Genomic DNA, 12,207 nt, shown 5'->3' with positions numbered 1-12,207 from the left:
AGCAGCAGTCCATATACAGGAGGGAGGAGAGGCCAGGAGACAGCTGGAGATGACTTGCTGGAAGCAATCTCCAAGCCAGGGCTATGGCCACAGTGGTACCTCTCCTCTTCCTTCCATCCCCCAGGATGCCAGTTTCCTGTTTCCTCTCAAGGTCAAATAGGCAGGTAGGAAGGATCCTCCTGGAGGCCACCTTTCACTTCTACCAACTCCACCCCTTCCAAGTGAGGGGACCCCAGTTTGTCTAAACTTCTGTCTGGGCTCCCAGTTCAGTTCCTCCCAGAATAGCCAGTGCCATGGTGCCCTGTTTTGGCTCTGGAGAGCCAGCTGTATGGGTGTGCCGTCCACTCCATCCTGGACATCCAGACGGGCACCAGCCTTGACTAGCACTTTGAGATGGCTGTGTTGTCTTGGAGAGCGGTCAGGTGGATAGGTGTCTAGTCCACCTTGTTGCAGGCACAGACATCTGCATGGTGCTCTAGGAGGCTGATGACACCCTGGAAGGCACCCCTCTGGACCACCAGGTGGAGGGGTGTCCAGTCCAACTGCTCAGCAGCATTGGGGTCAGCCCTGCACTGCAGCAGGGGTCTCACCACCACCTCCTCACCATAGGGGGCAGCCAGGGGCAGGGGTGTCCAGTTCATACCTCCGAGAGCACCCGTCTGCATGGTTCTCAGCCAGCAGGTGAATGATTTCCAGGTGGCCCTTGTCGGTGGCTAGATGCAGGGGTGTCCAGCCCTGGTGGGTGGGCAGCTTGAGGCTAGCCCCATGCCTGAGTAGCATTTTGCACATGAGGTACTTGCCCCTGCAGCAGTGATGTGCAGTGGGCCATAGCCATTCTGGTCGAGGGCATCAGGGGCTGCCCCACTCTTCAGCAGGTGTTGGATGGCCTTCACTTTGTCCCATTCCACTGCCAGGTGCAGCAGTGTCCTCAGATTTCTCTGCTGAGCACCCAGCTCAGCGCCCTGGCCTGTCCAAAGCTTGATCAGACTGATGTGACCAAAGGAGGCAGCCACATGCAGGGGAGTCTTGCCTCAACCTCACATAGGTTGGGGTCAGCTTGACAGGAGACCAAAAATTGTTCTGTGTGGCCAGGTGGAGTGGGCTCCAGTCCTTGTGCTCCTGGGCATCCACAAGGCCCCTGTGGTCCAGGAGCAGGTGTGCAGTGTGGTCATTCCCACTCTGGGCTGCAAAGTGCAGTGGGGCCCAGCTGTGCTCATCTGCCAGGAGCAGAGCACAGAGGTAAGGCTACTGGTCCTGGGTCGCAATGAATAGAGGCATGTAGTCAGAGACTGACTGGCACTCCAATCAACCTCATGGGTCAGTAGCAGCCACACCTGCTCCACACTGCCCTGGGTCACCAGGAAGGGGAGGGAGTGACCTTGTTCTCATAGATGGGCAGCAGTTCCTCATCCCTTGGGGCCAAACTCTCACTGTCAGAGAGTTACAGGACCCTCTTCAAGTAACCTCTTGAGTCTGTTGGAGGAAGATGTTGAAAAGAGATAACTTTGACCTGTCCAGAAGTCATCTTGGCCATCCCCCTGCCTCTTGGAGGTACTATCTGGGAGCAGAGTAGAGGGTGAGGACAACACCTTCCTGGTATCAGGAACTTCTGCATTCATCCCTGTCTCTGTTAGATTTCCAGGTTTTTTGTTTGTTTGTTTGTTTTTGTCTCAAAGAGCTGAGCCTGCAGTTCTTCCTGCACAGAGGAGGTGGGGAGAGCCAGAGCTGGGGAGGCCTGGGTGCAAATCCTCACTCCAGCCCCTAGCATCCCCTGACCTCAGTCAGTTCTCTGCCTCTTTGGGCCTCCAGGTTAGGTTCAGTAAAGGAGAGATGAAGAATACGCAGCTCATTCTACCAGTGTGAGGACAAGTTAGGGAGGTAAGAACTTTCAGGGAAGGCCTGGGAGGTGAGTCCATCCAATTGGAAATATATTTTTGATTGGACCTGAATGATCTAAAGCCCCCTGTGGGATCTTCAGGCCTCACTTCCTCCTGCTCTACCTAGTGGCCTGTTAATATCAAAAACAACCATGATCACTGCCTAGGTCCAAACCTAGGCAAATTTGTGTGGGGTGGGCATCAGGCATCTGTAGTTATCTATATAGTTTTCAATTTCCCAAGTAAGTCTGCAGTTCATACTGAGAACTGGTGCTCTACCTCTTGGACCAGGAATGGGGTAATGTGGTCTTGCCAGAATTCAGACCCGAAGGCAAAGCAGAGCCAGGACTCCAGGGGTATGTGTGCTTCTGGATTATGCAGCTGGAATCTGGGAGAGGGCCCTACCACCCCGGATATGTGACAGGCCTGGGATGAGGGTGTCAGGGAGGGTGGGGAAAGGGTATGATTGGATTCTGCTTTCTCCTCCCTGTGAACTCTGGTCCCACTATAGCACCCCGACTTAGTGCTGTCTGTTAGCTCCTGGCTGACTTCCTTGTGGGCCTGGGGAGGCAGAACCAGCAGATTCAGGGCAGATCAGCAGGGCAGTTCTCCCTGTGCCGTCCTTCCCACCTCCCCTCTCTCCAGTGCTCTCTGTCACCCTTCAGCGTGCACATCTCACCATGATCTGGGTGACTCTCCTTCTAAGCCAATACTCCCATATCTGTGCCCAGAAGCAAACAAACACTAGACAGAGATCTGACCAGAAAAAGGTGGCCCAGGAACTGACTTTCCCTTGGGGCCACATGAACTACAGAATAGATCTGTGGGATCAGCAGGGCATCTCCTGCTAGCTCTTGCCTGGTTCCCACATCAGAGAGGAGCAGAGGAGCAGAGGTGATGCTGACACCCACACAAACCCTAGGCACATGAGAGGGGTTGTGTCCTTCCCAGGGCTCTGAGCCATGGCACCACTAGCCTTTAGAGCAGGTTCATGCAAATTAGGAAATTTTGTCTCCTCTGGATTCAGGCAGTCCCCAGCTGGGCTCCCTGGCCTGGTGAGCAGAGTGGGGTTGGCTTTCATTTTCCACTTGCCCCCCTCACCCACCAGATGACCTTGTGAAGGACACAGCCTCTGCACACATGCCCTGCCAGAGACCCCGGAGGTCCACAGTGGGTTCCAGGAAGCATGGGGGTGGGCTTGCCCAGCGTGTGCCCCCACCTCCTAGGGCTGGCACAGTGATGATTTGCAGGACACCTTCCTGGCCAGGGCCTTACTCTCGAGGTCTGCTACAGGGCTCTGGAGCAGGGACAGCAGCATGTCTATCTTGATTGGGATGTCTGCTCTGCAAGGGAGAGAGAGAAAGGAGGCAACATTAGCCAGCAGTCCCGTCCCATTTTAGATACCCTAATGTTTTTCGTGTCCCCACCAAAGCCCATTCCTGGGCTCATGTATGTACGTCCACACATGCACACAAGGAGGCAGGAAACAGGGTCCCAGTCCAGCTTGGCGGGGACACATTTGTAGGTCACTGACTTTCTGGGGATCAGCCCTTTTCCATAGAAGGAGGGGCAGCGCTAGGTGGTCTCTAAGGTCCTCACACATGGACCAGATAATTTCACTGTCCCCAGGTCTATGACCTCATGGTATGGACTGTTTTCAAGGATCCTCTACCACTGAAAGGACCCAGGATTGACTGGAGGGCCCAGGTTGCAGTTTCTGCCACATTCTGTAGGTATGCACCTGAGCACACACTGACCAGACCCCTGTCCTCAGCTGTCCTGGCCCTGTGATGCAGATTCTGCCTCAAAAATCTCTCCCGGCACTAGTACCATGGGCATCTGCACGGCTCTGAAAAGTGGGCTGGGACCCAATCACCCACCCTCCTGTCCCCTTCCACCCTCTAGTCCTGGACAGGGAAGGCTAGAGGAACACAGAGAAAGCATGGCCTCTTCTTGGGGTCTTAGTTCCAGCAGAGCCTCATCGGATCTACCATCTGCTGGTCCTCACCTGGTCACTCATCAGAGACAGGCTGCAGGGAGGGCCACATGCCCACAGTCACTCGGATGATGACAGTCATCATGTTGAGTCCTGCAGGAGGAGGCCCAGGCTGAGCAGGTGCTGTGGGGCAGAGGCAGAGGGGTCGGCAGGAGTGTGGAGACTGAGAGGACCCCAACATGCTGTGCACTCAGGAGGGGCTCTATAAATGCTCAGTGAGTAAACAGCTACATTTTGGACCCACTTGAGGCTCTGATTTGATCAGCAAGTCCGTGGTCTAGCTCCAGACCCCTTCACCCCAGGTGAAGACTGGACATGACCCCCACTGCAAGCTTCTACTGTCCAAAGGCAGTAAGGAGGACAAACAGGCCAGGTTGAAGGCTTTGGCTCTCCTTCTGGCAAGGCTACCACGTTTCTTCACAGGCTTTTACTGCATCTGGATGGTGGGGGCCAGCCAGAGAGCCTTGGGGGCAAGGGACAAGGAGCCACCAAGCAAACTCTGGGCTTACTATCATGTGAACTCTAGAAATGAGGGGGCGGAAGGAAGGAGGGTGAGGTAGCAACCCCTGAAGAGCATTTGGTTCCCTGACACAAACCTGTCACTTGTTCTGCCCTCACTAACCTCAGCCCTCTCACAGCCCCTTCCAAGACCCTGGCTGAGGGGGTGGCCCTGCCCCAGACACAGAGCCACAGCCTTCTCTACCTGAATATGGTTTCTTCTGAGTGAGGAGCTCCCAGATGACAGTCCCACAGCTGGGATGAGGAATATGTTCCCTGAGAGACTATGGGAAACCCGCCATCCACCCCAGCCAGGGGCCATGGGCCCCACGATCCCAGACAAGGCCTCTCCAGCCAAGGTCCTCCCCTCCCTCCTCTTCCACCTGGGCAGGGAGGCCTCGGACCTCATCCCCAGCCCACCCTATTCATTGACTGGAAGGACCAGGTGGCAACAAGCTGCCTCCTGAGTACGTGACAAGGATCCCAGCCACCCGCTCACCTATACACATTGAACTTGGGCCCTGGGGCCTTGTTACTGTCCAGGAAATTCTCAGGGGGGATATAGCTGAGCATGCCCTGCAGAGGCAACCTCTCAATGTTCTGCATCCGGGTCGACTGTTCCATTTACTTTGATAGGCCAAAGTCTGAAATCTGGGAGGAAGTCAGGTGGCAGGGATGGAGTCATAAGAGAATCGAGTCACCAGAGGCTGGCTTTGGTTTCTCACCCTCCTACTAGCTTCCCGTTCTAGAATAGCCTAATGGTCCTCTACTACACTGCCTCCCTGCTCTACCACTGGATGGTCTTGGACAAGTTAGTTATCTTCTCAGAACCTCAGTTTCCTCATCTGTAAAATGGAAATAATGCAAATACTTAACTCAGAGAGCTGTTACAGGCATTAAATTAACTTGTAGGCAAAAGCACTTAGAGCACATTGGGAGTACTTGGCAGGTGTTGTTATTGTCCAGAGGGACAATATATACAGTCATCACCTTCAGTGAGCTTCTGTCCATCATGGCCCTTAAACTCTTATGTCATGAACATTGATCCCTCTTTGCTCAAGATTGTCCATTCACTGAGATTCAACCAGAAGACAGCCTGAGACACTCCTCCACACTCTGTACCCCCACAAGGGCAAATTCAGATTGGGTGTACATTCATCAGTGAAATAGTTTCACAAATGATTGTATATTTGTAACTGGGTTAGCAATAGGAAGAAACAGATCTAATGAGGTATACAACTGTGGCCTGAGGGACAGATCAGGGAAGACCTCCTTGAGTAGTGAATGTTACATTGCAAACTGAAGATGACTAGATCTTTGCCAGATAGACAGAGGAGTGATCCAGAGTCAGAAGAGAGGGTGGCATGATCTAAGAACTGAAACAAATCTCCATTATGACCTCTCATGAGGATTATCTCATTTACAAACCCCGCCCCAAGCAAAGAAAGTCAGGAATAGAGATTCTCCTATCCATTTTAGAAATGGAAAATTGAGGCCCATGGAGCCTTATTGAAGGCATCCTGACACCCAGGCTCAGGCACCAAATTTGCTACTTATTCATCTCTTTTTCAGATGTGTCAGTATTTGTCCAAGAAGAGAATCCTTAACATTCTTGACAGGCCATTTGGCAGGAGTGTAATCCTGCTCACCTAGAGGAGACTCTAGCATGGAAAGGGGGCAAAGAGACCAACCAGAGTCCTCACCTTGACATGCATGTTGTTTTCCAGCAGGATGTTGCCTGGCTTCAGGTCTAGGTGGAGCAGAGATGGCTCATTGCTATGGAGAAAGTTCATGGCTAAGCTGGTCTCGTGGATGACGCAGAACCTGAGTTGCCAGCAGAGTCTGTGGGTGGGCAGCATCTTCTCCAGGGAGCCATTGGCCATGAACTCTATCGCAATGCCCAGGGGCTGCTTGCACACCCCAGAGATGGACACGATGTGCTGAAACTTGATCTTCTCCATTTTGGTTGCTTCCTCAATGAGGCAATTTACATTGGAGCTATGGAGAGTGGGGAGCAAGACATGGACAAGGGGACACATTAATTACCAGAGCAACCAGAAGAACATACAAACTAGGCAGGCTACAAAGATAGGGGACTCAGAGAAGCACCGGGATCTTGCAAGACCCTGGAGGAAAATTAGAGGCATGAAGTGAAGCCCAGCAGGCAGCACAAATTAAAGCTCAGATGGCCAGCGGTGACAAGACAGGAAGCACAAGAATTTGCAGGCTGAGGAGCTAGCCCGTACTACAGGGCGGGCCACAGAAAACACATGTCACAGTCTCCCATTCATTCTGGATGCTTTTTTTGTACGTTTATCTCCCCCAGCATATTTTGAGGCCCTGGAGGACTGATATTATGCCTCATGCTTCTGTTTCAAAATATCATCTATTGCCATTTTGATTATGAAAGTAATACATATACCTGATAGGAAACCTTGGGAATACAGAGAGCTATAAGAAAGAAAATTTAATCACTAGTAACCCAACCATGCAGAGTTGGCCTCTGTTAATATTTTAGTAGTTTGCAATACATTTTCAGGGTGTCTCTTTCCCTTTCTCCCCTCCTTCTGCTCCTCCTTCCTCCTCCCTCTCTTACCATCAGATGGCACATGAAGCCCGAGCACTTCCCACATTGCTATTCTCCTGAAGGATGCTTTTTATTGGCTGCACAGAATTCCGTTTTATGGATGAACTATAATTATTCCTCCCTGGGCTCCCCACAGCACATTGCCATGCATTGCACAATACATCTTTGTTGGAGCAAACTGGAGTCGAGACTTAAGGGAAGGCCTCACAAAATAAGCATCTGCAAACCCTCTCCTTCGTCTCACTGGATGCTCTCCCACATAACAGTAAATATGCAAATTGTTACAGACTGTTTGGGGCTTGTGGGGATAGGGATTAAGGAGAAATGGCTTTTTTTAAAGCACAGTATTTGCAAAGCTTGATGGCGCGGCAATCAGGCGCTGCTGGAGGTGAGCTCGCAGGGCCTCCCTGGGAAGCCAGCGTGAGCCTGACGCGCTCCTGGCACCTGCACAGGCTGCCTACCGGGTTTCTCCATTTCTCGCCCTTACTTCCCAATCCTTCCAGCCATCTCCTCCCCAGCTCTGTGATACCTTTGCTGTCTCCTCTCTTCCTCTTGGGTTCACAGGAAGTAGAATGACATTTGTGGTGAAGTGTGAGATCTGGGGGGGTCACACCATCCTGATTCCAAATCTCGGTCTCACCATTAGTTATATCTGCATGACCCTGGGGAAGTCAACTCTCTGGGCCTCAGTTTCTAAACTGTAAAATGGGAATAAATACAACCTTGCACAATTCCCACGCACAGCCAGACCTCTTGAAAGGGTTGCTGCTGTCTCTCCCGCCCCTCCGCTCCCACCACCTGCTGCGTGCACCTCTGGGGTTGGCACTTCAGTGAGCACATGCTGCTGCGTGCACAGACTGATTTCCAGCTCTCGGTTGACCTTCAGATGTCTCACTCTTTTTTTTTTTTTTTTTAAACTCTCTTCCCTCAGCCAGGGGTCCACCTCCTGGATTTCTCCCTCTCTTTCTGGTCCTTCCCTATTTCCTTTGCAGGCTCAGAGGACTTGGCCACTGGGCTGGAGTTTAGACACGCTCCTCTTCCCTTCTCGGTAGTTTCTCCAGTTGACCTTGACCTAGACATCTCTGATGGGACATTCTATACTGTGTGTCTAAATCAGATCTTGATTCTCCCTAAAACCTGCTCCTTCCTTGGCCTTCCTCATCTTGGTGAACAGGGCCTTCCCTTCTCTGGGAAGCACCTGGATGCATCTTGACTCTTCTCTCACTCCCATGCCTGGGCCCTCAGCAAGTCCTCTCAGCTCCGCTCTCCAAATTCAGCAGTGATCTGACTGCTCCTCACCACCTCTGCCCACTTGCATCTTGTCCCAAGCCTCCTGCCTCTCCTTCTTCCCCATTGAGTCTACAGGGTAGCAAGTCACTGCCTTGCTAAGGGCCTGCCAATGTCTCTCTTCTCCATCACAGTAAAAGCGTAAGTTCTTACAATGGCTGACAAAGCCCTCCATGATCCGCCCCATTCTCCAGTCCTACATCACTGACATCACCTCCTAATCACTCCCTGTCTCACTCTGCTCCTGCCCCATGGGCCTCCTGCTGTCCTGCCTTCATGTCAAGTGTATTCTCACCACAGGACCTTTGCATGTGCCCTTTCCTCTGCCTAGAATACTTATCTCTACCATGTGACTTACTCCTTCATCTGCTTCAAATATCTACTCAAATAGTGTCCGACTAGTAAATATTCACAAACAAGTCTATATAAAATGACAACCCTGCCCCAATCCCTTGGTACATAGCTGGTCTCTAAATTAACATTTCCAAACTGAATGTATCCTTAGAAGATCAGACTTCTCAGCTCTCCATAGATATTTTAATCGAGACAGTGGTCAAAAGTGCTATAAACATTCTTAGATAAACATTTTGGTCTTGCTTGTTTATTGTCTTCTTCCCTTAGGTTCTAAGCTCCACAAGGACGAGGACTTGGTTTCATCCACTTAGCACTCAGAGTGAACGAATCTCATGGTGGCCCCACCTTCAGTTACCACCCAAGACAAACTGTAGTATGGTAGCTGCCACCTTTACTCTGGAGTCTGCTTGACAGCTCCTGGTGGCTGTTCAAGGGCACTTTATACCCAACAAACACAACACTAGCCTTGTGATCCTCCTTCCCAACCTGGGCCTGTTTTCATGTTTCCTTTTTGTCAATGAGACCACTCAACAAATATTCACTCAACACCAATGATGTGGCAGACCTGGGGGGAGAACAGAGAACGAAAGACACACGACCCCCCACACCACAGAGCAGGCGGACCGTGGGAACTTCTGCTCCTCTGGCGAGTCCAGCATGGGGTGGACTTTGACAACCCTCTTCTTCGTTGTGCCCCGGCCTTCCCGGCACCGCCGTGGGAGGTTTTACCTCCTAACTATTGTTTCCTCCACTCCTCCCCCATCTCCGTCACCCACGCTCTAGTCCAGGCCTCATCGCCTCTTGGCTGAACCTGGACGACAGCCTCCTAACTGGACCAGCGTCCGCTCCACCCCATTCTCCACACAGAGGATTGACGTCCCCGCCACTGCCCCTCCTGGCTGCAAGCTCCTTCGCTCTCCACTCCAGCCGCGACGGCCTCTCTCGCGTCCTTGCACTTACGGCCTCCTGCCCACGTCCTTTGCACTCCTGTGGACTGTTCTTGGAAAACCTCCTCCCCTGCTTGCCTCACTCATTCTTCTCATTTCAGCAGGTGTCACGTCCCCAGGAAGGACGCGAGCCTCCTCTGAGCTCGTGGAACACTCTGTCAGTAGTCTATCAGAGGGCCGCAACTCCCCTTCCTGTGCGTCTCACCGTCGCCACCGACACGTACACATGGGGTTGCCAGGGGGATGTCCTCCCTCCAGTCAGTGAGCTCTAGAGAGTGGGGACACAGCCGTCACAGTCATCGTTACCTGCCAGGGTCTAGTACAGTGTCTGACATGTAGTAGGAGAGCAATAAGCATTTGCCAAGTGTTTGAGAGACCCGAGGGAGGAAGCAATACTACAATCCCAGTGCAGCGCTTCACACCCAGCAGCCATTAGTCACCACCAACCCCTCACCCCTTTCCACTCAGGGAATCCCGGGAACTTGGGAAAGAAACCTGGCCGAAGTATCATCACTGTCCAACCGTGTTGTCGTGCCAAACCCATCTATTTCCTTTTGTTCTTTATTTCAAAGGATATAAAAGATTTGGACAAATCCTAGAACCATCTGACCCTACCAGAAACCAACAGGTGGAAGTTGAGCAGGAGGGACACAGTCTCACTCCTACTCTCCTCGGGGTGGGGAGGGTCTGGGAAGTCTGTCTGGTGAGTTCAAATGGTGACGATAGAGAACATGACAATAGCCTCCAGGTAAGATGCCCACAGGCATCTATTGATGTCCCAGGACCCTGGGGAGGAGGACATGGCTTTTGTGCTGAGACTTAACACTCCAAGTGTCTCCTTCATGGTGACAGGGGCCGGGGCACACAGCTAGTACATGTGAACCCAGGGGGGACGAGACTGGGGCCACCTCAGTGTGAACACACAGTGGAAACAGTGGGAAAGACGTGGTAAGAGGGAGAGGGAGGCATGCCAGAGTGGAGCAGTGGTACACCTGACAAAAGTCAGGGACAAAAATTGCACAGAGATCCTAGAAACCCAGATTGACCCTCCAGCAGGACCCAAATGAGAGCTAGTCAGTGGTCTGCACGGACTACCAGAGCAGCAGACTGAGGAGTCTCCAGTCCCCACGTCTCCCCAGACCAGCACAGCTGGGCAGAACCCGACCCAGATGGCCACGAGAAAAGAACGTGCCACGCCTCTCAGGAAGCCCATCCAGGAGGGTGGCGGGGGCTGCCAAGAGCAGCCATCATGCCCCAGGGGGAGGAGGCAGGACGAGTTTGAGAAGTCAGGTGAGACAGAGGCGGCTCTGGAGGGTAGTTCTGCTCACCTCTGACATCTGTTGATTCCGTAGACAGGTAGCAGGTGTCTTCTCTTTTCAGGGGCAGAGAAAGCCACGACTGGGCCTGGGAAGCTCAGGTACAGGATGGAACTTAGAAACACTGGGGACACCCCAGCATCAACCCCAGCCCATCCCTCCCTCAACATTTCTCAGGTCAAACCTGACCTGTGCTCAGCTTCTCCTCTGTGAAAGGAGAGAGGCGGGGCAGCAGGTGCCTGGTGGCCTCGTGCTGGAGGTGAGGGGAACGCTTGATGGCATAGTGGGTCCTCCAGCGCTGGTGCCCTTCCTGGAACACTTGATCAAAGCCACCGCTGGCTTCGGAGTTGTGTCAGGTGAAGACAGCGAGGCTGCCCAGCTGCTGCTCCAGGGAGCTGGCCATCAGGTCAGTGGGGCTGGACCGCCCTATCCCTTCCCCACGCTGCACACCCCTGGCAGCCTGGGTGGCTGAAGGAGCCAGGAACCTGGTTTCCCGCTCCTCAGGTTGGGGAGGATGGGGGGTTGGGAGGTAGGTAAGGCGAGGCAAGCTGGCGCTCCCTCCTTCCCCACCCGGGAGGAGCTGATCCCGCTCTGCCAAGGCAGGAAAACTGACAGAGCCCGAGGCTCCAGCAGGGAGGGAGGGCTCTGACCGGGAAGAGGGCATACCTCTTTCACAGGCACTGTGCCCTTCCTCAGTCTCCGCCTTCTATTGATTTTCCCCAGCTCTCATCTCCAGAGCTAGCGAGGGGTGCAGGGCAAAGACATCCCGAAGCTGGAAGCAGAAGTACAGCCAGAGAAGTTGTCCCCATTTTATTTAGACCCCGTGCTACCTGGAGATTGGTTGATGTCTTCCTGTAACTCCGACGTAGAAGGTCTTTGAAGGATTCAGGACGGTGCTAGGGGTCGCTGTTGTGGAATGTGGAAGCCTAGACCCCACCCCTCCCCAGCAAGGATGGGGTACACAACTCAAAGGGGATTTTCTGGTCTGCATCTGTCTGCTTCAGGGCTTCTTTTGTTGCTGCTGGGTTTTGTTTGTTTGGTGTGTTAAAGGTCACCAAGGAGGGTCAGCAGGAAGGGTGTGAGTGTGGGGTGGGACGGCTCTGCTGGGAGCTTCCCTTCCGGGTGCTGCTCTTGACCCTGACCACATAGGAATCAGACCCCTGACCTGGGGCCACCAAGGGGGAGGTGGGCTCCTTGGCCCCATTATCAGGGGTGGATTTCTGCCAGAGAGGAGGCTCTGGGGAGCAGCTAGAGCAGCTGGAGCATGATGGGGGCCTCATCTGGAAGGAGGGGCAGCTGGAACTAGGAGGACTGCAGAGCGGTGCTGGGCTGTCCAGGAATATGG

The 12,207-nt window shown here is 53.1% G+C and overlaps 1 protein-coding gene across 1 annotated transcript; it reads right to left on the bottom strand.

Moving 5' to 3' along the window:
* Positions 1-241: 241 nt before the first annotated feature.
* Ankk1 (ankyrin repeat and kinase domain containing 1) lies at positions 242-11,265 on the bottom strand. Its single transcript, XM_053743273.1, is given in 16 exon segments — positions 242-309; positions 312-395; positions 398-657; positions 659-806; positions 809-1,033; positions 1,036-1,071; positions 1,074-1,304; positions 1,307-1,369; positions 1,372-1,466; positions 2,392-2,438; positions 3,097-3,215; positions 3,811-3,966; positions 4,577-4,626; positions 4,871-5,022; positions 6,075-6,369; positions 11,102-11,265. Coding segments are annotated over 16 exon segments (2,193 nt in total).
* Between the last annotated feature and the right edge of the window lie 942 nt (positions 11,266-12,207).

Source organism: Sciurus carolinensis, chromosome 11 (assembly GCF_902686445.1).
Source record: "Sciurus carolinensis chromosome 11, mSciCar1.2, whole genome shotgun sequence".
Lineage (NCBI taxonomy): Eukaryota > Metazoa > Chordata > Mammalia > Rodentia > Sciuridae > Sciurus > Sciurus carolinensis.
Note: the sequence above shows the minus strand (reverse complement) of the source record. Positions and strands in the feature narration are given on the sequence as shown.